This window comes from Tenrec ecaudatus, chromosome X (genome assembly GCF_050624435.1).
Source record: "Tenrec ecaudatus isolate mTenEca1 chromosome X, mTenEca1.hap1, whole genome shotgun sequence".
Classification (NCBI taxonomy): Eukaryota; Metazoa; Chordata; class Mammalia; order Afrosoricida; family Tenrecidae; genus Tenrec; species Tenrec ecaudatus.
The window spans coordinates 49,356,680-49,381,768 of NC_134548.1; the positions used below are offsets into that span (position 1 = coordinate 49,356,680).

Sequence of the window (25,089 nt, forward strand, 5' to 3'; positions counted from 1 at the left end):
AATTCATTTTATAAACATGCCTCCAAGTACATATTGAGGGGGGTTGCAAGGTTCTGGCAACACAGGTCTTTTCCATCTTCTTGATTTGAACACAAAGAATATTTGTAGTACATGAGCACCATCTAAAGGCGATGTATCAAATGTCATGCTAGTGTGAATGCTGCTCAAAAGGCCCTGTACTGTAGTGATCAATCATTTTGGGCTGTGATATTCTAAAGAATCATGCCTATCTGGAATGAAGTAGTAGATTTTGTCAGACAAATGAGTGCTGCCTGTGGTGAGTCTCTTTTAAAGAGGTAAAACATGAGGCCATGTTTCTCAGAAGCCACATTATTTTATAATTGTCTGATAATTTCTTTGCTCAAGAAATTCACTCTGCCAATAGATACGGTTTGATATTGGCCATGAACATAGGAAAAGGGCCGGACGGATTCATGCGGCCATTAGGCTGAAGCCTAGAGGTTAGACTGTCATTCCTGCTTCGCTGTTTGCTCCCTTAAAAACTAGGACATTTAACTAGATTGTCTCTCTAAGAGTCTTGTAACATCTGATGTTTCATTGTGGGTTGTAGGAAATATACATAGATGGCCTGGTCCCTTATCTTTATGTCATATTATTATAAGGAGCTGAATAAAATGATCCCAGATCCAGAGTGGTCTGTATTACAGAGTTCTTAAACCAAGTCAATCTATGTTTTACCTAAATCTATCGGATTTAAGGACAAAGAAAATCTGATTTAAATTTTCTTGAGAAGTTTCCAGGGACCCTAATGGTTGGCTGGGGTCCCCAGATTCATAGAAATAATAGCGGTCCCCAAAACCTTTCAGAAATAGGTGCTGAGTTTTGCTTAAATATTTTGTGATTTGAGTGAAAGCTTACAGAGGAAAATGATGATGGCAGCATACATGCAAATGTGCTTGACACAATGTGATAAGAGATGTAATAGCCCCCAATAAAAGTATTTAATAAAGAAATTGTCCAAATGAAAGACAAAAGATGAAAAAATTGGTCTTTCATTCAATCATTTACACACATTTTGTTTCATGACATTGACTGTAGTGCCCTCAATTTAACTTCCACTCTGTTCACCATTTCCATTCAGCCTTCTCTCCCATCCTTTCCTGCCTCCTGAATTTTACCCCTGGGAAGATTATGCTCTCTTGATCTCCTATGGCTGATTATTCTAATGAATGTGCACCTCACGGGTGTAATTATTTGCCCTATAGAACCCTGGTGGCATAGTGGTTGTGCATGGGACTGTGATCCACAAGGTCAGCCGTTTGAAACCACTAGCCAGTCCTCAGGAGAAAGGTAGGGCTTTCTACTCTTGTAACAAGCTAGTCTTGGAAATCCACAGGGGAAATTCTACCCCTATAGGGTCACTAGAATCAGCAACAGATCAATGGCAGTAAGGGCCTTGCCTATCATTTGACTATAGATCCACAGGGAGCTGCCAAAAAGTCAAGCCTTATTCAGAAGAGGATATGGCACAAGAAATATCATTGCTGACATTAGGTGGATCTTGCCTCAGAGCAAAGAATACCAGAAATTTGTTTACATGTGTTTTATGACTACACAAACTCATTCAACCATGTGGATCATAACAAATGATGGATAACATGGCAAATAATGGGAATTCCAGAACACTTACTTGAGCTCATGAGGAAACTCTACATGGACCAAGAGGAAGTGGTTGGAACAGAAAAAAGAAATAGTACTTTGTTTAAAATCACAAAAGGTGTCCATTAAGGTTTTTATCTTTTCATTATACTTATTCAATCTGTATGCTGAGCAAATAGTCTGAGAAGTTGAATTATATAAAGAATAATGCAGCACCAGGATTGGATAAAAGACCATTAACAAACTTCAATAAGCCAATAACACAACCTTCCTTGATGAAAGCTTAAAGCATTTTCTGGTGAAGATCAGCGACTATAGTCTTCATTATAGATTGCAATTAAATGTTAAGAAAATGAAAATCCTCACAAGTGGACCTATAGACATCATGATCAATGTAGAAAAGATTGAAATTTCCAAGGATTTCACTTTTCTTATATCTGCAACCAATGCTCATGGAAGCAGCAGTCAGGAAATCAAACAATGTATTTCATTGGGCAAATCTGCCACAAAAGACCTCTCGGAAATGTTGAAAAGCAAAGAGTACTTTGAGGACTGAGATGCGCCTGAACCAAGCCATGGTATTTTCAGTCACTTCATATTAATGTGAAAGATGAAAAACATATAATGAAGACCAAAGATGAATTGATGCCTCTGAATTATGGTGTTATTAAAGAATATTGAAAGCATCATGGACTACCAGAAGAATAAATCTCTCTTGGAGGAAGTACTTGTGTTCTAAGGGCAGAATGTGCCATAAGAGCGAAGCTAATAAGAATTTAGTGAAGATAATGATACTTTACGTCACAAAGTTATCATTGGGAGGAGGAAGACCCTCAGTGAAGTGGGATAACACAGTGGATGTAAAAATTGGCTAAAACATAACAGCCATTGTGAAGGTGGCATAGAACCAAAGAATGTTTCATTCTGTCACACATGGTGGTTCCTATGCGTCAGTATTGATTTTATGGCACCTAACAACAATTGTGTGGCTGAAACTAGAGCATGGTGGTGAAGTCAGTTCCAGGATTGAAGGTTGTCTAGGAGCCATAATCTCAGGGCTTCCAGCAGCCTCTATCAGACCGGTACATGTGGTCTTTTCTATGATTTTTAGTTTTGTTGCACACTTTCCTCCTACTCTATCCAGTAGCCTCTATTGTGATTCCGTCCAGAATGAGTTGTCAGCAATGGTAGTTCTTCTAGTTTCAGGATCCTCAAGGCTGAGGTTACACAGTGCATTGGTTCTTGGACTAATATTTTCATATAGCTTTGATTTTCTTCACTCTTTTTATTTCAGACAGAAAGAGACAACTAGTTGCACCTCAGATGTCAAACACAAACTTCTAAAAACCCAGTTGCTACTATAAGTGCTGATCTTCAAAGGACTTTGGTGTAAAGGAGAATTTTAGAAAAAAGATTTACTTTGTATTCTGACCCACATCGTCTGAGGCAGTAACTCACTGGGGATGTTCCTTGTGTGTGAACCCATAGAAAAGGAGTCTGAAGCTTAGGAGGCAGAGACATCTGTGTCCAAATTTTACTCCTGACCCTTACTGGTTGCATTTCTCTGGATTGTCACCTTTCATGTAAAAGACTTTCATTTTTATTATTATTATTATTATTATTATTTTTAATTTCATGTGAGAAACTTTCAACAAAAGCAGCACCTCATAAAGCAGCCACTACTCATCTACTAGTGAAAGTTTACCTGTTGCTTGGGTACTGAACAGGTTTCATTGGAGCTCCCAGACTAAGACAGACTAGGAAGGAAGGCTTGGCTCTCCCCCTGCTAAAAAAAGAAAGAGAATCCTATGAATCAAAATAGTATGATCTATAATTTATGGAGAGGCTAGAAAAGAACTGGACAGCATTTTATTCTGTGTGCATGGACTCTTCTAGAGCTAAAAATAACAAGTTTTGGTTTCCTTATTTGTCACATTGGACTAACAATAAAAATCTTTAAAGTTGTTGATATCAACCAATTAAATATTGTATTTTTCCTTGTTAGCATAGTATTTGATGCAGAGTACATAGTCCATGAGTGACTTAGTCCACTGGCCTCTCATCTGAAAATTAGATTCTCCTCTCTAGGGCAACATAGTGGACAAGGAAGACAACCTTCTGGAGCATTAGGACAGGTCCCAGCAATAGAGTACAGATTCTCTGACACAATAAATGGTGGGCAGTTTCTGCTGACACACAGCCCTGTGCCTTGGCTTTCATATTTCAAAGTGCTTTCTTTACTCTGTAATTCTTGAAAATCTGCCATCAGCCAAGCCTTCCATTTGTGTGATCCTGCTTCTGCTTTTAGCACAGGCTGCTTTTTGCCATCAGGATATTTGATTTTTTTTTCTGTTGATGGCCTGGCAACTAAGCAACTTAATTATTGATGAACACACTGGCTAAAATCTCCTCTCTGTTTTTTTCCCCCTTGAATACTCTTGGCATATATCCAGGACCACAATGCACAAAAGCAAAGAATTGGCTGACCAGAACACTATATAAAAAGACCCCAATCTCTTTCCAACCATCTGCTGTTTGCAGATTTTCTTATAAGTGAAGAAAAGAAGAGTCAGGTACGAAGAAATTAAATGAACACATGAACATATTTTTAATGGAATATACCACATTCTAGTTTTATTAGTGTAACTCCTATGTATCAATAAAATTAATTACATTTTGAGACTGGTTAAAACAATATTTTAATGAGAGTAGACCTATTTTAATCATTTATTGATAACATCATGCATTCATAATTCTTGAAAAGAACAAAAATAAAAATGGAAAAGTTCAACATTTAAGACTATAAAATCTATTGGTGGTGGAAATACAATAGAAAAAGGGTTTTTGCCTGTTCCTTCAGAATGGGTAAGTGTTTAAAAGTGTGGTTGTGTAAAGAATATCTATGGTACAGAACCATACCTTCACAGTATAAGAAATCAAGAAATAAAAAGCATAAATTATTTTCTCTGGACCATATCATCAGTTAGTGACAGGGATAGGGGTGCATTCAAGTTTCTGGACTCTCAAATGATTACTGTAAAAATTCTTGTTGGGAATAACATCTCTTAAATACCTCCTGACTGTCCAATCAGGTTGATTCTTAATTTTCAGACCCATTTCCTTGGTCTTTGTTCTTAGATGTGTCCATTATATTTGGGGGATTTCAGAACATCTATGAAATTTCAGCACCACATATCTGTCCGTTTATTGTACTGACAGTTGCTTATGCGTTGCTGTGATGTTGGAGACTATGTCACTGGTACTTTCAAATATCAGCCGAGTCACCCAAAGTGAACAGGTTTCAGCAGAACTTCCTGACTAAGAACAATCTATAAAGAAGGAATAGGCTTTCCACTTCAGAGGAATTCATCACAAAAATCGTTTTTATAGCAAGTAAACAATTGTCAGATACTGACATTCTCATGAATGACAACAAAACTTTGTCAGAGATAGTACCAGCAGATGAGCTCTTCAAGTCAGAAGGCACTCAAGATATGATATGGAAAGAGCTGACTTCTCAATGTAGACTCAACCATAACGAGATGGAGTAAAGCCTTCAGGAGTAAAGCCTTAGAGATATTCATTTTCTGATGGGGGCACAACCCAAAATGAGAAGAAACAGCTGCAAATATCTATTGCTAATTAGAACCAGGAATAATGTAGGAATTATCTTACCCATAGAATCTCTCATATTGCAACGCTAGGCTTGAATTTTTTTATGAGTTCTTTCATTGTGAAATACACTGGCCTCTTTTTCTTTTTTGGCTTTCTAAGTCTAGGTTTTTCCGCATTTTGCTGTAGTGAATATCATTGCAGATCCATATTTTTACGTATTCCAAAGAAAGGTGACACAACAGAATGCTCAAATTATAGAATGATATAATTGATATCACATGCAAATAAAATTTTGCTGACAATCATACAACAATGATTGCAGCAGTACATTGACTGGGAGCTGCCAGAGGTTCAGGCCAGACTCAGAAGTTGTGAAAGAAAAAAATATCATTGCTGACATCAGATGGATCATATCTGAAAACAGAGATCACCATGAGCTGTCTACTTGTGTTTTATTGACTATGACAAAGCATTCGACTGTGTGGATCCTACCAAGTTATATATATCCTTGAGAAGAATGGGAATCCCAGAACGCTTCATTGTGCTTACACAGAACTTATACATGGATCAAGAAGCAGTTGTGAAAACAGAACAAGGGGATGTCGTGAGTTTTAAAATCAGGAAAGGTCTGCATTGGGAGAAATAATTACACTCGTGGAAAGGCACAGGGGGCATTTCCACTCTGTACTATAGGTTTGCTATGAGTCAGAATCTACTCGATGGCAGTAAGTTTGTTGTCTTGGTATATGAGCACCTGGCTTCTCTTCCCAGCCAATGCATCTCATCTCACTACCTTTTGTCAGTGGAGGTAAGTGTGTGGCTATGATGCTGAAGAAGTTTCAGTTGGATTTTCAGACTAAGATAGACTAAAAAGAAAAATTTGATGATGAATTAAAAAAAATAGTCAGTGAAAACAATCAATATTACAACTCTCTGGTCGGCAAGTGCTCGTGGGCTGGGTGGGGTAGGACTGCAGCATGAGTTGACGACCACCTCCTCAGCAGCTAATGACAACACAGTGAATTCAGGAAATAGAAAATAACCTGCTATTTTATGCTTCTTTTTGATAGCACTAACTTACATAACATAAAATTTTAATTTTCTGAATTTTATTTAATTTTTTTTTCTTGTTCAAATAAAACACTTCCTTCAAGGAACCCTGACTGGCAGGTTGGCTGATGCTTGAGGAAATTAGGAAATATAGTGAGCTAGCAATGATTTATATATTACACTATGTGCCTTAATAATTGTACTATTTTCAGAAGTGTATAAATTATCCTAATGATAATTGTACTCTTTTGAAAAATGGAAATTATTATAAAGATGACTCAGATACTCTTATGTACACTATTTATTATAATCCTTATTCATTGAAGTTAAGCATATATTCCTTGAGCATCTGGTGGTTTTTATTATAAAATTATCAAAGTATTTACTTTTTTCTTTTTCTTTTATGATTTTTAAAAACATTTTATTAGGGGCTCATACAACTCTTATCACAATCCATACATATACATACATCAATTGTATAAAGCACATCTGTACATTCTTTGCCCTAATAATTTTCAAAGCATTTGCTCTCCACTTAAGCCCTTTGCATCAGGTCCTCTTTTTTTCCCCTCCCTCCCCGTTCCCCCCTCCCTCATGAGCCCTTGATAATTTATAAATTATTATTTTGTCATATTTGCCCTATCCGGAGTCTCCCTTCACCCCCTTCTCTGTTGTCCGTCCCCAGGGAGGAGGTCACATGTAGATTCTTGTAATCGGTTCCCCCTTTCCAACCCACTCCCCCTGTACTCTCCCAGTATCGCCCCTCACACCCCAGGCCCTGAAGGTATCATCCACCCTGGATTCCCTGTGCCTCCAGCTCCCATATGGACCAGTGTACAACCTCTGCTCTATCCAGTCTTGCAAGGTAGAATTCGGATCATGGTAGTTGGGGGGAGGAAGCATCCAGGATCTGGGGGGGAAGCTGTATTCTTCATCAGTACTACATTGCACCCTGACTGTCTCACTTCCTCCCCAAAAGCCCTCTGTGAGGGGATCTCCAGTGGCCGACAAATGGGCTTTGGTCTCCACTCTGCACTTCCCCCTTCATTCACTATGGTATTTTTTTTTTTTTGGATGATGCCTTATCCATGGTCCCTTTGGCACCTCGTGATCGCACAGGCTGGTGTGCTTGTTCCATGTGGGCTTTGTTGCTTCTGAGCTAGAGAGCCGCTTGTTCACCTTCAAGCCTTTAAGACCCCAGACACTATCTCTTTCGATAGCCAGGCACCATCAGCTTTCTTCGCCACATTTGCTTATGTACCCGTTTGTGCTCTACGATCGTATGATGGAGGTGTGTACCCAATGATATGGGTTTTTTGTTCTTTGATGCCTGATAACTGATCCCTTCGGGACCACGTGATCACATAGGCTGGTGTGCTCTTCCATGTGGGCTTTGTTGCTTCTGAGCTAGATGGCCGCTTGTTTATCTTCAAGCCTTTAAGACTCCAGTCACTATCTCTTTTGATAGCCGGGCACCATCAGCTTTCTTCACCACATTTACTTGTTCACCCACTTTGGCTTCAGCAGTTGTGTCGGGAGGGTGAGCATCGTAGAGTTCCAATTTAATAAAAGAAAGTATTCATGCATCGAGGGAGTGCCTGAGTAGAGGCCCAAGGTCCTTCCGCCACCTTAATACTAAACCTATAAATATAGACACATAGATCTATTTCCTCATCCTCATATATATATTTGCATGTACATGTCTTTGTCTAGACCTCTATAAATGCCCTTTGACTCCCAGCTCTTTCCTTCATCTCCCTTGACTTTCCTCCTGCCCTACTACCATGCTCCGTCCCCACCTGGGTTACAGCCATACCTCTTCTTTACGTAACCTTACCCTTGATCATTCCCTACCAGGCCTGCCACTCCCCCCTCTCCACCAATTTGGGTTCCATGTTGTTCCCTTGTCCCTGTGTTTGTTAACACCACTTCCTTTCCTCCCCACCTCCCCCTATCCCAAGTCCCTCTGGAACTGTTGGTCCCGTTGTTTTTCTTCCAGATAGTTCATCCAAAGTATTTACTTTTATGAAGTTTTCTGCCAGTTTACTCCTCAGGATATATTTCAAAATAGACTCATTATTTCATACCTGAAAAAAGAGTTGTTGAAAATTGGGTGGGAAGACGTAGTTTTTCTGAGAAAAATTATATTATGGAAAGAAAAGAAGACTACAAATTTGTTGCTTTGAAGGCAAAATGTATGAGGCTAACTACAAAAGGATTGATACTCGGGAACTAGTTCATACATGCATAGGTTATTCCAAATGAAATATGTTAACATATGTCTCTATGATAGGTGGATGGCTGCAGACAAGTCTCCCAGTAATGCACTTTTCTTAAACCCGTTAGGATGTCTTGTAAACGGGATATGTTTTGTGTGGAGATTTGTAGGTTAGAGCTAATATTAAATTATTATAAGTTATTTATTATAAATTATTATATTGCTAAATCACTGAAGCATTGCAACAAATATAATTGAATGTCGCCTCACATTTAAAAAAGTTGATAAATGGATCAAATATTTTAAGGAAGGTTTGGAAGATCTCACAGATGAGTTCTAATCAAAGAGTTCAGTTCAGGAGTTTACAACAACCATTTTTGGAGGACTCTAGAGGGTTAATATTGACAAAGTTTCTCAAAGGATATAGGACCAGCATGAGGATTTATAAAGAAGTTTCAAGAAAATGACAAACTGCATTGGTGAGGCAAAGACCAGGAAAATGTGCCAATAATTTTTTCCCCATCAATACAATGCACCTGCTCAATCTTGAAGACCAGGAATAGTGGTCCTATGAGAATTTCATTGAGAAACCTTATCCCCTTCACTTTACAGTCCTGGTCTTACCCTTTAAACGTATTTGCATCCCCAAAACTCAAATAAAATTTCAAGTGAACACGATTTGTATCCTTTGAGGATGCCAAAGCTACCCTTTTGACATGGTGTAAATTGAAGCTAATAGAATTCTTCAGGAAAGCATTAAAAAGATGGAAGCCACACCTTACAAGTTTATAGACCTGTATAGAAGCTATACTCAGCATTTTGATATTTTTATTTAGTAAAAGGTTCTAAGATTTTATAGCAATACTTTTTAACTAACCCTGGTAGAAACTGGAAATGAAGCCATAAAAGAACCAATTCCAATGTATTCCTTTCAATGTAGTACTGTAAGCTTAAAGAAAAAAATGAACACTTTTTTTTGCAGACTAATATAACAAATCTTAAGAAAGTGGCTTTTTGTTTGTTTGGTTTTTTATTGTGATAAAATTTCTATCACAAAATGTCCACATTCTATGATATTCATCACCTCTGCCATGCTGTGCAACTGTCAACACTCTTTTACCAAAACCTCCTCATCAAATCCAGTGTCCTCCAAAGAAACCCACCATTCTCTGCACTCATTGCTAACTACTCATTAATCCTTGGTCTCTAAAAATACACAACATTTCTGAGAAGAAACTACAGGTAATGATACTGTTTAACTTAACTAAAACTGCCTTAGAGAAGTTACAAATCATTTAAACAATGAAAGCAGAATGAAATAATAACTAATACTATTAAAGTGCAAACTTGGTACTAGGTGCTATTCTAGTTCTCTATCATGTATTAAAACATTTAATCTTCAGAATAATACCATGAAGCATAATCATATTATTATCAACCTTATCCTACCCTTGTGGAACTGGAGGTCCAGAAAAGCCTGGCCCAAAATCACACAAGAAATAAAGAGCAGAGCAAGCAATCTGACCACAGAGTTCATTGAAGCTAAGCAGATATGATATATATGCTGAGAACAATGAGTTGGTAGGGAAAAGTAGGAAATTGGAAGAAATCATAGAATGTTGGTTTCAACAATAGTAAAGAACCCCTTCCTTTTTTAGATTTGCTTTTTTTTGCATTGTATATTGGAAAGTGTCAATTGCATTAGTTTCCAAGAACTGTCATAACAAAGTACCACAATTGGATATTTCTGTTTCAAAAGCAAAATTAATTATCTCACAGTTCTGGAGGTTAGAAATCAAAATCAACACATGAATTGGATCATATCTGTCCAAAGTATCTAGGGGTATTTTCTTTGTTTGTTTCTTCCAGCATCTGGTAGTCCCCAAGTTTCTTGGTGCATAGATGCATCTTCACATGATCATCTTCCTCTCCTATATATCTCCTTTATTTTATGAAGATTCCATTTACATAGAAGTAAAACTCACTCTATTCCAATATGACATACTTGTTAACTGACGACATATTAAAAAATCCTATTGCCAAACAAGGTCACTTTATTGGTACTATAGTTAGATCTTCAGTGTATCTTTTGGTGACACAATATAACACATACAAACATCATTGATCAATGAAGTGAGCACTTGTCAGAAAATGAAGAGATAAAGGATAAGAAATCTCCCCAAAAAGGGAGAGTTGGACAGACTGTATTTCCTCCAAATTTCCTTTCAGATTAGTGCCAATAAAACTTTTTAGGAAAAAAAAGTATTCTGGGATAGAAAAATAGAAGTTTGAGTTATTAGAACCAAAAGTTTATATTCATGTTGTCGGTAATGAGATAAATTCAATTATCTTGAATGAGATAAATCATGGGAAGTACTAAGCACAATGTTTTCCTCATAGACACTATCATTGTTCACATTATACCTCATAATCAATATTAACAATGATGACATTCATGAAGGCAATATGCCACAAAAATCAAACTGCTCCTAGAGGACCACTTCCAACTCTCAATAATTTCCAGGTGTTATCCAAATTTTTACATGTAGATATAATATTAGGATGTTGAAACTACTTGGGGAATTAGAGTGAAAGAATTATAGATTCTAACTAAACAAAGATTCTAATTAACTAAATATTATAGGTACTAACTAAATGGCATTGATTTCTGAGGTACTTTATTGTGCCAACCTGGCTGATAAACACATGTGGGTTAATTGAAGGGCGGCGGAATCAAGGGCTCAGTGAGCCTCACCTTTGGAGTTCTCAGGTCTCTTGCTTTGTGATGGTCGCACCAGGGTGCAGCTACTTTAGCCAGTTGGCAAGGCTCACTCACTTCCTGCAAGACATCCCTGAGGAGAAGTCACATGGACCTACCCCAATGCAGCCCTGGGTGCTGGAGAAGCCATGTGGAGACCCCTGCCAGCGCTGAGATGCTTATACATCCACTGACTCGGCTTTCTTCCTGCAGTCGGCGTCATTGTGTGTGTTCTGTGAGATGGAGGAGGACTTTGTGGATTGGTGTTGGACATATGGATTAATGGGTTAATGTTGGTCTTGTGGGATTGGGCAGCACTGGGTTGGGATGTTTCTTTGATATGCACTTACTCTTTATATAAAACTCTCTCTTATATATGAGTTTCTGTGGATTTGTTTCTCTAAAGTACCCAGACTATCACATTATGATACCTTGGGAGTGCGGTACTGGAGAAACAAATCATAAGATGGAGAGTAGATGTTTGTTTGACCTCTCCCTCATGGCACTTTTTCTTCTTTGTCTAGCCAGAGGTCAGTTAAGTCACAGTGCTTACTCGGCTGTTTCCTGGGAAAAATATGGGAAGTACGAAAATAGAAAGTTTATAAGCCCAATTGCTCTCAGCAATTAAAATTTGATCTTTAGATGGGTTTAGGCCATGCCAGTAAAAAAAGCTTTGAAAAGATAGGCCCCACCCAGTGCTTTGGCATACGCCAGAACCAATGGTCTTTGCCAGAAGCGGGAAAAAATCTGAAACCATGAAGAAAATTCCCCTCTAAGACTGAATGTTAAAGGGATCCTGAGAGCAGACTAATATGCTTGCTAGGTGACCACCTGCATCTACTTGTTGAGTGGAAGTGGGAGAAATGCAGCAATAAAGAGACTGGTTGAGTTTGGCTACTGACACCTGTGGACTTGGTTTACAGGAAAAAAGGAGAAGACCAGAGCGGGTTGACTGGTCTAAAGTTCATGACCTAGCCTGAGGGGGCTAGCCTTGTTGAATATTGGTGAGAGCCCATGGTCTAAAGGCAAGGCGGCCAGTGGGCACCCTGTGGAGGCTGAGTGAGGCAGCCCACATTGAATTGACCAGAACCCGGACAGATGGAGATTTTGAGCCTGTGAACTGGTGCATATTGTTGCTGACTTTATGGATGGCCTCTCCAGATTTGACTTTGCTTATGGATGCAGGCTTCACAAGGTTCCAACTGGGTTCCAAAAGTACCCAGACTAATACAATTTCATATACAATTTAGAATATATTATTTGCAGAAGTTCATGCTAGAGCAATGATTTTCTAAAAAAAGCTCCTCTCTTTCTGTGATCATAGTTTACTAATGAGGAATGTCAGGAACACAAAGTGGTTTTGTTATCATCTCCATTTCTACACACCCTTTAGAAACAAGGATGTATGTGTTGGAATAGCTAATAAAGCAGGCTTTGAATTCAGAAGGTGACCTTTGAGTATTTTGGAATATCTTGAGAATATTTTAGAAACCAAATGAGATAGTGCTGTACAAATGCTACGGTTATTATTCAAGGTACAAATAGTTTTATGAAAAGTGATATTTCCTTACTATAAAAAATAGCAGTTTTGAAACTGAAAACAAGATTATCTGCTTAATGGATTATTGTTTTATGTCATAATTGTATTTTGTGTAGTCATCTCACCCTCTTGCCTGTGCAAATTAAAGGCCAGGATATGACTCTTTCATCTCAGTATCTCCAACATTTATTATACAATTCAACACATACTAAGTGCTTGTACATACTTATTAAACTATGTGTTTAAAGTAGGCCAAAATATGGATTTCAACTATAAAATATCATACACCATGTGTTAGTCCGGGTTGACTAGAGAAACAAATTCAATGACACTCATATGTGTATAAGGAAGAGTTTTATATGAAAGGGCAATTTTATATTGAGAAAACATACCAGCCCAGTCCAGATCAAGTCCATAAATTTGATGCTAGCCCATATGTCCAATATTAGTCCATAAATTCCTCTTTAGACTCACACAGTGCATCCAATGATGCTGAATGTAGGAAGATCACAGGCCAGTGAGTAGAAGGTCTTGTGGATCTAGTTGTAGTGGAAGCATTTCAGTACTGGCGTAGCTCTCCACGTGGCTCCTCCAGGTCCAGGGCTCTGGCTGGGATCAGCATGGCTCCATGTGTCGTGTCAGCAGGAAGACAAAGCAGAGAGAATGTGTGTTCCACCTCCAGAGAGGAAGACGGGAGTTCCCAGGATCCTGGGCACAAGGCCATGCCCACACAGAGACCTTACTGGCTATGACCTGATTGACAGGATAGATTCCATTCATTCGCTCAAGTTGACACTGCATTACGCAACTGCCACGGGCCACAATATGATATCAGACAGGTAAGTCCAAAAATAATTTACTGCTTCCTTTTTATAGGTCACACAATGCAAACAATGAAAGGCAACTAAAAGTCACTGTTGCAGGCTTAACTGGTTTTTGTTTATTTCAGATTTATTAAAAGTTTTTTTTTCATTTAAAGAGAATGTTTATTATGTCTTAAAAGAGACAAAGAAACTCAAAGCTACAGACACATCATCCAGCTAAGAAAAGCCACCAAATGAAGTTAAAATGGCGTCCAAGGGTTTGTTTAGATACTGCACTTCAAATGGGACATAGGAGGTCAAAAGAAGCTGTCACAAAAGCGTGATTGATGGCAGATCAATACATCACAGTTACAGGTGGCACATGGAAGCAGGAAGGAGACCATGAATGGGACACACACACACATACAAGGGTTTATAAGAGTGATCCAGGGATTTCTGATGAAGGAAGCCAGGGTGAGACTGACAATTCAACCCCCAGTATGGTGACCTTCATCAAGGACACATCTAGACAAGCCCCTAAGAAAATTACTGCCTTTCCCTGGACTGGCCGGAGAGGGCTTTTAAACACGTGTGTGTGTGTGTGTTTGTGTGTGTGTGTGTGTGTGTGAGAGAGAGAGAGAGAGAGAGAGAGAGAGAGAGAGAGAGAGAGAAAGAGAGAGAGAGAGAATGTGGAAGATTTAGAGAGCAGGTCATGAGTTGTACATTTGGTAGTTTACATATACTCTGTTTCATCTCATTCATTGCCATCCCCTCAATATAACATCACTCATCCCACCTCCTCCCTGGGATTCCTGTTTCCATTATTCCTTCTTTCGTCACCCTTCTTAATTTTGTCCTTGGGTAAATGCTGGCCCCTTGGTCCCATCTGGTCAATTTCTCTAGGGCATGCTTATTTCATTAGTAGTAGTATCACCCTTAAAGACTTTTCTAGTGTTTGACTGAAAATTGAGCCACAGAAGTGAGTTCTGCACCAGACTCGAAGGGTGATCAGTCTTAGGGGTTCCACTAATACCTTTTAGACAAGCAAGCCGAGTTTCTTTCATGGTTATGAATTTCATTTCATACTTTTCTCCCGCTTTATCTGGGGCCTTCTCATATGATCCCTTTTAGAGCAGTTGGAACTGGTAGCCATATATCGTCTAGTTTCTCTGGCCTCAGAATGATGGAGACTAATGTTCAGTAGTCCGTTAGTCTACGGCACTGTTTTCATGTGCTTTTCAAGTTTCACCCCTCTTTTATCCCCTGGACAGAGAGATAACAATTGCTACACTGTGGATTAGCTCTTTAAGACCCTAGTCACTATTCATCAATGTGGATATAGACTTTGTGGACTGTTACATCAATTAACCTGATGTCTCTTGATACCATGGTCCTGAGCCCGCCACCCTAGGTCCAGTGACTCATTTCTCCAAGGAACCTGGTTATGCCCAGGAAGTTTTCACGACTTTGTTCCCTGAGTGCTCCATCACATCTATAGATATAGTTTCAGCAAAGATAAATACCCATGTAACATTGTTTTCTGTCAAACCTATATACACACCAAAAATATGCCAAACTCACTGCAACAGAGACATTCTGGACCCAGACATTCTATAGCACAGGATAGAATTTCCTCAGTGGGTTTCTGAGGCTGTTACTCTTCATGGGAGCAGAAAACCTCCTCTTTCTCACATTGAGCAGCTGCTGGTTTCAAACTGATGACCTGGTTGTAAGAGGGCCAATGCTTAACTACTAAGGTACCAGAACTCCTTATTTATATATACATGTGGGTATGTTCCCACTCTTCCTCCCACACCTATTCAGCCGGAGTATCTATCCACACATCTACTCCTAGACCACCATTATTGAACGGTTGTGTATTGAACAGTATTTACTTTTACTGTAAACTTGGTTCTGATAGGGAATTTGTTGGTCATGATATTTGTTAGGGATCAGCACTTCTAGAAGGAAAGGAAAGGAAAGTAGGATTGAATAGGAAAAAGAGCACAGTTGTCGGTCAGATAACTGACGGAGACCTCTGGGGCAAGCAGCCCATTTGGGTTGTCCAGCTTCAAGTCAACTGGCCAGATCATTATATTCCTGCCTCCACCAACCATTGAAATGAATATTGGGCGAGGTAGCTCTCTTTAGCTGAGGCTTAACTGTAAAGGGTTTGGCAGTGCATCTGGCCACTGTGTTACCATTCTCACCATAGAGTTGTCACCAAATCAACTCCAATTCATGGCAATGCATGTGTACCAAAAGAGAACTGTGCTTCACAGGGTAGTCAATGACTAATTTTTAGAAAGTAAATTTCCACGCTGTTCTTTCAAGTCTTTGTTTAGCAGTCCAGTGGATTTATCCTTATCATCAGCCCATATTCATTGTCACCAAATTTAAAATGTTCTCTCTATAACATATGAAGATGCATTAATATAGGGGGAGGTCTTTAATTAATGGAACCCATAATCAAGTTAAATATCTATACTCTGGTAAATGTGTGGTAAAAGATATCAGAACATTTCATCAGTATGCTGTTAGGTGCTGAGAGTCAATTCTGACTCACAGAGACCCAAGGTACAGGAGAACACAACACTGCCCAGTCTTGCACTGCCCTCACAACAATTGCTAAGCTTGAGCCCATTGTTATATCCACTGTATCCGTTCATCTTGTTGGAGGTGTTCCTCTTTTACACTAATCAAGCATGATGTCATTCTGCTAACATGCCCAAAGTATCTGTGACAGATTCTTCTATCTTTGCTTTTAAGGGACTTCCTGACTATCCTTTTCCAAAGACATATTTATTTGTTTATGGCATATTTAATATTCTTTGCCAGCAACATTATTAAAATGCATGATTTATTCTTAAGTCTTCCTTATTCATCGTCCATCTTACACAAGCATATGAGGTGACTTGGTCAGACATACTGTAGTACTCAACGTGACATCTTTTTGTTTTAATATTTTAAATATTTTTGCAACATATTTGGCCAATGTAATATGTCATTTGATTTCTTGACTGCTGATTCCATGGGTATGGAGTGTGAATTAATGTAGAATTAAATCCCTGAAAAAATAATTTTCTACATATATTATGATACTGCTTATTGGTCCAGGTGTGAGCATTTTTGTTTTCTTTATATTGAAGTATAGCCTATAGTGAAGCCGATAATTGATCTCCCTCAGTAAGTGCTTCAAGTCCTTTGCCTTTCTAGCAAGCAAGATTGTATCATCTATGTATCAATGATTGTTAGTGAATCATCTTCCTGCAATTCTGCGGCTGCATTCTTCTTCCTACAGTCCAGCTTCTTGAAGTTTTTGCTCAGCATACAGATTAAATAAATGCAGGGAAAGGCTACATACCTGAGGCACATTTTTCTTGATTTTAAGCCATGTAGGATCATGTTTTAGAACGAACAGCTGCCTCTTGTACAGGTTCTGTATTGTTATCGTTGAACATTCTGAAATTCCCATTCTTCACAATATCATCCGTAACTTTTTATGATCCACACAATACAATGTATTTGCATAGTCAATCAATCAAAGGTAAACATCTTTCTGGTATTATTTGCTTTCAATGAAGTTTTATTTTTTTCTGATAACAGCAATGACATCCTTCCTTCTAAGTCTTCTTCTGAATTAGCTTACATTTCTGGCAGTTTTCTATTGATGTAGCTTCTTTTGAGCCCTAGTGGCATCATGATTGTGTGGACTGCTAACTGTATGGTCAGCAGTTCCAAACCCCCAGCCACTTTGAGGGAGAATGATGAGGCTTTCTACTCCTGTAGAGTGACAGTCTCAGAACCCCACATGGGCAGGTCCACCCTGTCCTATGGGGCTTCCAGGGCTCAGAATCATTTCCATGTGCAGGTTGTTTTTGCATTCTGTATGTGTGTGATATTAATGTTACTGTACAATAATTTCCACATTCTTTTGGATCATTGTTCTTTAGAATAAGTACAAATATGGAGGTCTTCCAGTCAGTTGGCTTTGGCATAGACCAGTGAGTGCTTCCAGAATTGCATCTGTTTTTGGAGACATCTCAGATAGTATACAGTCAGTAACTGGAGCCATGTTTTTCACCAATGTATGTGTTCAGTGCATATTGATCTTCTCCCTCTAGTGCCACCCACTAGTGATCATATGCTACCTCATGAGATGGTTGAATGTGACTGTATGTATTTTTTCCATCTTCTTTGATGTTTCCTATGTTGGTCAATATTTTGCTCAGGGAATCCTTCTATATTAAAACTCTAGGCTTCAAGATTTCATCAGTTATTTCAGATAGAAAAATGTTGAGTGAGGTCTTTCATTTTTATTTTCTAACTAGAGGTCTTTGTACATTTTCATCGATAATACTATGTCCTCTGGAGCTCTTTCAATCATTTTCCACTGGATTTAACTATTTTATATTCAAGAGGATGTATCAGAGCATCCAATTTGGCATTCTCTTTCCTTCTTGTCTTTTTAATAATGGTTATCTTTCTTTATATATAAAGTCTTTGGTGTCATTTCACAATAGTGTTCAATGTATCATATGTTCAGTGCATCACATTTGTTCTTGGAGTGGTCTCTAAATTCAAGTGGGATATATTCACAGTTGTATTTTCATTCTTGTGGACTTTTCTTAATATTCTTAAGTTTCAACCTAAACTTGATGGTCTTTTCCACAGTTAGCTCATTTCCTTGTTAATTAGTATAGTACATATTTAAAGGAATATAAAAGTTCATCAAATTTTTGATATTTGATATACTCTTGGCAAAATGCCTTTCTTCAACGAGTAGTTTCAAGTTTATGTGTTGGAAACTGCCAGTTATTGCCAAATAAAAGGTTCCTCCTGGAGTGTAGTGACAGAGCTACGAACAGACCCTCCCTTCCCAGATGCAAACCTCTCCACTATTTTAGTGCTTAAACCAGTGGTTCCCAACCTTGCTAATGCTGCAACTCTTTAATACAGTTCCTCATGTTGTGGTGACCCCTAACCATAACATTATTTTTGTTGCTACTTCATAACTGTAATTTTGTTGCTACTTCATAACTGTAAATTTGCTACATTATGAATCATAATGTAAATATTTGATATGCAGGATGTGTTTTCATTGTTACAAATTGAACATAATTAAACATAATTAAAGCATAGGGATTAATCACAAAACAATATGTAGTGAAATATTTATGTGTTTTCTGATAGTCTTAGACGGCTCCTGTGAAAGGTTCATTGGGCTCCCAAAGGGGTCCCAACCCACAGGTTGAGAACCGCTTGCCTAAAGGAAAGGATTTGTCTGTCTAACAGAATGAGTTTGTGCCCTGGGATCATAAAGCAGGATGTGGCTTCCTTTCATGATCGAAGGTTTTCCAGTCTTTTCTCCCTAGGCATTTGATTTTGCATATTAGCTCACTTGCTGACGTATGGATGTTTCAGAAGAAGGGACCAAAAGTTCATTGGTACTATGAATCCTCTAAGGCCTCAATGAAGAAATCGATATATCCAAACAGCTCTCTAGACACAATGTGTGTGCATCCTGCTCTACCTAATTCAAAATGATGTGTTCAGTGAATCATCAAATAGCGTGCTCTGGGAACCAGATCTCAAGAAAATTAACTATTAAGTCCATACATCCTTCTATCTTTCACTGCAGTGCTAACACATTTTATTAAATTCTCCCGCCACTTGTCTGTCCGCTTGTTCTACTTTGATGGTTTTCATGTTGCTATGATGGTAGAAGCTATGCCACCAGCATTTCAAATAGCAGCAGTGTCAACCAGGCTGGACAGGATTCTGTGGCGCTTCCAGACTTGGAAAACAGGTAACAGAAAACACTATGGGTCATAACAAAGCATTGTCAGATACAGTGCTGGAAGATGAGTCCCTTAGGCTGGAAGGCAAAAATGAATTCAATCAGGCTAGCAATCCTGTAGATGATGTGGAGCCAGACAAGACTTCATTCTTTTGTTCATGGGTTCACCATGAGGCGTAGCAGAACTGATAACAACTAACAACAATTAAATGCTTATAAATGTTTATAAATGATTAATGTAATATCAGTTAACAATAGGTTTTTCCTCTACCACAATGGCCTGTCATGCCAATTTCTAACATTTATGCTACTAAGATTATGATATATTTTATTTTCCATTTTCTCATGCATAGTAAATGGGAGATACAAGTTAACATTCCTTAGGAATCCTAGGAGTAATGTTTTTAGTTGATCAATGTTTTCATTTGGTTCTGTCTGAATCCTTAGGGGTAGACATTAAAATAAGACTAAATATGCTTAGTTTTTATAAGACATACTAAAAACTCCATAGTAGTTTAATATCTAATAATATCCGAATGTTCTCAGTTCCCAAGGTTATTTTTAGGTCTTTAGTGAAAATATAACTCATTTTCCTTCTTTCTCATCCTTGGCATGCCCCATTAAACTTTAACCTATCCCACCAAACTCTTCCAGTATATTATCCACTCTCAGAATGTTAAGAATTCTGAAGAGAGAGATGTTCTTTTCACTGTCAAGTGTTGGAGGGAGGAAAGTACTCAGGGGTTGATGAATAATAACATGGGTTCTAGGTCTACATCTGAGACTAACTATGTGATTTCAGCCAAGTTCTTGTATTTCTTCAAGCCTCCACTACTTATTTAAATATATAGACGGAAGAGGAAGGATGATTTCTAATGACCCCCGCAGTGACAAGCTATAGTCTGCTCATCTCCATGGGGGAAATGACCATGTAATCAGGTTTGAAGGGATACTTTCAATGGCTTCCAGAGAATTTGAAAGACACAAGTCTTCTAATTCCCCACTCTAGTTGCAAATTGTTAGTAAGGTAGTAAAGAGGGGCATTTGGGAACTATGTTGTACATTCTCAAAAGAGATTGAGTTTTCAAAGCCAGGATTAGATACTTTAAGTCAAGTATTGCTATTCTTACTTTTAGATTAGTGACATGAAAGATCAGCCATAAATATGGCCAGTAGTTAATGCCTTTTAATAATCTATTAAGAACTATAATGATTTAACTTTCAGTATTAAATTGCCTTTAAGACAAAATTTTTCTTAATGTACATATCACTATTTCATATTTGAAATTGAGGAAAACCTCCAATTTGGTGGATTTCCTTCCTTGTTTTGTCATCAGAAACACTAAGGTCAAGGTCTTGATTTAATAGCGTTAGTTTCAAAGCCACAATACAAACTTAACACTGCTAGCTTTCTGGGGGGGAAAAGGTGTGAAAGCTGGGTCAAAGAACGCACAAAGCCATCATCTGTACAGGAAAAGTAATTCACGGGCTGGCTGTACTAACAGTGGGAAGCACCAGCATCTCGGGTTAAACAGGATAGCATAGTGTCAACGTTGCCCTGGAAACGGAATTGTCAAATCTGTGTTAGTGTTGAAATGCCTAAAAGTAGAATCCTTGAATCATATCACTGGATAGTCAGCAGCACAGACACCAGTATTTGTAGATGGTTATTTCTTCTGCTGGCTCCTTAGACTTCACTTTTGGAGACATAAACTCTTTGGAGAAATGTGAAGAGATTGAAAAGGAGGTGATGTCTTTATTTCATTCTCAAACATAAGGAATTCAGAATGATGAGATTTTTGTGTTCATTTCAAAAGGGCAATGCCTGACCTTTCATAGGCTCCATTACCTCTCAGGATATTGATTAAATAAAAAGTTCTCATCATGCATTGTAGAATCCTATCTCCATCTTTGTTTGCACCATTCTACACAACAGGGGTGCCTAAGCACTAGTGAGTTATATATATGTATATGTATATATTGTATAGTCCACAGCATGCATGATCTTGACAAAGAAATAAAAAACAGTTGAAATTTTAAAGATACTCTTTTTATTTCAAAACATGGGAATAACTCAAATTTTGAGCCTCATGGATGAAAATATGCATATATATTTGAGCCAAATATCCAGAAGATGAATTAGCCTACCATGTTGGTACCAAGCTTTACATGGACAAGTGGATGTTAGAGAATGATGCCCACAGCATGGCTGAAGCTATAGCAGCACAGCACCAAATAGGTTCATACTTGGTTGTCTAATTTCATGGCTGAATTTCATGTACTCTCCATGCTGCTAAAACATCTATGCCTGTTTTAGTCTCTGCAAGACCCACATTTGTGCATGGCTCTACAAGTATGGTCCTTTATCAAAGTTTTACTATATTTATATGAAAGGTCCTTCAGGTGGAAAATTCTTTTAGTCACTTTTAATTTCCAAAAGTCAATTACAAATAATAATTATAGCTGTCCAGAGTTCCTACATGATATAAGACAATTTGGTTATTAGTTATTTTATTATCAGTTAGATAGTTAGGAGTAATCGTGGCTAAAGAAAGCCACATGTTTGGTGCCTGGAAATTTGAAATTGGTAGCTTTTTAGCAGCAATGACAACCCTAAACCAAAGTGACCAAATAAAAGAAGCAGCAGAAGATATTCCAGAGAGATTTGAGCTTTTTGCTTTCCAAAGTGAATTCTTTCCCCACAAGCACCAAACAGTGACAGCCAGGCACACTCTTGCATGAGTACCATATTTTCTTACTAACATTGATTTGTTGAAAACCCAACCAGCATTCAGAGCCAAGGGGGGAAATGCCTACATCTGAAAAGAAACCAAAAGAAATTGTAACGAAAATGAGAACCAAAACGAAGTTCCCCGAGTATCTCTGTGTCAAGAAGCATGTAGTCTTTATTACTAGAATACGCAGAATCCTGTGGGAATTCCGTTCTTAATGCCTTAACTCTTATCTTCCCAGTCCTTCCCTAGCTGGTTGAGAGGCCTTGTCCAGGGAAACCGTCGCATCTAGAAGTCACTTGGTAGCGGGTCTCAGGAGCTGCACTCCTCACAGTGACAAGAAAGTATGTACCGGTAAGTGGCCGTGAGTCGCACGCCCCCAGAGCAGCGTAGCCGTAATGCCTTCAGCTTGGAGGTCTGGGGGCGGCAGCAATGGCAGGAAGAGCGGAAGGGTTGCTTGAGGACAGTACTGAAAGACACCAAGGGCTCAGAGCGAGATGCCTGGCTGCAGTGCCCCTCACACCTGGCCAGGAGCACCATCTGAGGAGAGAGCAAAGAATCAGTTAGCGGGCCAGAATGTCAAAACCTTAGCCTGGTTACCACAGTGTCCTTTGAAGAGCCCTGTTGTTTGTTGCCATTAAAGAGGTCCACCAATGATGGCCATCCCATGCGAAACAGGGCAAAAATGCTGACCGCTCACTCCTGCACCAGGGAGCCCTGGTGGCCTAATTGTTATGCACGTGTTTGGCTGTTCACCCCAAAGTCAACAGTTCGAAACCACTAGCAGCTCTGTGAGAGAAAAAGAAAACGTTCTACTCCCTAAAGAGTTACAGTCTCAGAAACCCACAAGGGAAATTCGACCCATCCTATAGAGTCACTATGAATCGGAATTGACTTAATAGCAGTGAATAAGTGAGTCCTGCATCAGTTCCACCTTAGAGCGCAGGTAAGATCAGGTTTACATTGGCTGAATTTTGGGAGTTGATTGTCAGGCCTTTCTTCCTGGTTTATCTGAGTCTGGAAACTTGGCTAAAACCTGTTTAGTAACATAGCAGCATGGAAGCCTTCACTGACAGGAAGGTAGTGGCTGTACTCAAAGTGATTTGGCTAGGAATTGAACTAGGTTTCCGCATGGAAGCTGACACTTCTACCACCGAGTAATCTTATTGACAGGTCTTAATACTCCAAAAATGGCCCTGACAACTTTGTGCTCAATTAGACCAATGGCTGTCAATTCTGCTTGCACATTAGAATTACTACATGGGCATTCAGTTATTTGATGTGGCTCTTCCAGCCAAAGTCTCTGTAACTCTCACCAAATGGCATGTCCCTGCATGGATCTGGGTAAAGAGGGAAGACACAGATACTGATAGGATTCACCTGTGAGTGCTTGTGAACAGGCTTCATTGGAACACAGCCCCACTGGGTATAAAATGAGTCCTCTGAGAAGCAGCAGAGGGGATTTTACCATCAGGAAGAGATAGGAGTAGCACAAGCCCCGGACCTTGAGACACTTGAGCAGTGAACCTCTTGGATCCAGAAGACAGCTGTGACGTTAGAGGTGCAGTGGCAGAACCAGGACCCAAAGCATGAAACAGAGTGGAGGACTTCCAAGAGAATGGAGCAAATAAAACCAGCGCTTTGGTTTGGAGTGCTAGAGACTGGTTTGGAGTGGGGTGCCTCTGGGGTTTTATTTGGGGGAGTTGAGTTTGCTAAATCACAGAAGTGGAGCTGAGTACCTTAGCGTTGAAGCTCACAGTGGAGTGTTGTACCTTTCGGAAATGTATTATTAACAATCCTGGAAGAACATTGCAACCTGTCCTGATGCGCAGCTATATTGTGAGCATTTCCCATTTACATTAAAGCCTTAATGTAAGCCTTACCTTCTTTAATAACCCTTTTAATCGTTAACGTGGTGTGGAAGTTCTGTGTACACATCTCAGTAAATTACAGTCTGGTTGTTAGGTGCCATTGAGTCAGTTATGACTCATAGCAACCCTATGTACAACACAGCAAAAGAATGCACAGTCCCGCGTTGTTCTGTTTGATCCCATTTGTTGCAGCCACCGTGTCACTCCATTTTCTCAATGACCTTCTTCTTTGCTGGTGCCCCATTACTCTCACAAGAACGACATCCTTCTCCGGGACTAACTGGTCTCTCTTGACAACCTGTTCAAAATCTGTCAGACAAAGTCTTACTATCCTTGCCTTGAAGGAGCACTCTGGTGTTAGGTCTTCCAGGACAGATTTGTTGGTTCATTTGGCAGTCCGTGGTACTTTCAATAGTGTTCACCAGCACCAGCATTCAAATGTATTAGTTCTTATTTGGTCTTCCCTATTCCATGTCCAACTTTCACATACTTAAAAGGGCATTGAAAATACCATGGCTTGGGTCAGATGCACCTGTGTCCTCAAGGTAACATACTGCTTTTCCACACGCTAAAGAGGTTTTGTGAAGTAGATTTACCCAACTCGGTGCTTCATTTGATCTCTTCCCTGCTGCTTCTTGAACATTGATTGTCAACCCAAGCAAGACAAAATCCTTGACATCTTCAATCTTTTCTCCACTCTTTAGGTATTACTTGTTGGTCGAGTTGTAAGGATATTGATCTTTTTTACATGGAGTTATAATCCATACTGAAGGCTGCAATCCTTGATCTTCATCAGCAAGTGCTTCAAATCTTCCTTACTTTCAGCAAGCAAGGTTATGTCATCTACATATTAAAGGTTGTTTATAAGACTTCCTCCAATCCTGGTGCTGCATTTTTCTCTCTAGAATCCAGATTCTTTTATTATTTGCTTAAGTTACCAATTGAATAAGTATAGTTGGAGGATACAACCCTGAACTACACCTGTCCTGATTTTAAACCATTCAATGTTCCCTTTCTTTGTTCAGAATTTCCTCTTGATCCATGTAGTTTCCACATGAGCAAAATCTAGTATTCTGGAATTC

General features: G+C 39.0%; 1 protein-coding gene across 1 annotated transcript in view; it reads right to left on the reverse strand.

Annotated features, from left to right (window-relative positions):
- Positions 1-22,048: 22,048 nt before the first annotated feature.
- NDP (norrin cystine knot growth factor NDP) overlaps positions 22,049-25,089 on the reverse strand; it is a 31,998-nt gene continuing 28,957 nt past the window's right edge. The window contains exon 2 of the mRNA XM_075539298.1: positions 22,049-22,676. Coding sequence (XP_075395413.1) covers positions 22,449-22,676 — 228 coding nt within the window. The 3' untranslated portion in view covers positions 22,049-22,448. The remainder of the gene's footprint in view (positions 22,677-25,089) is intronic.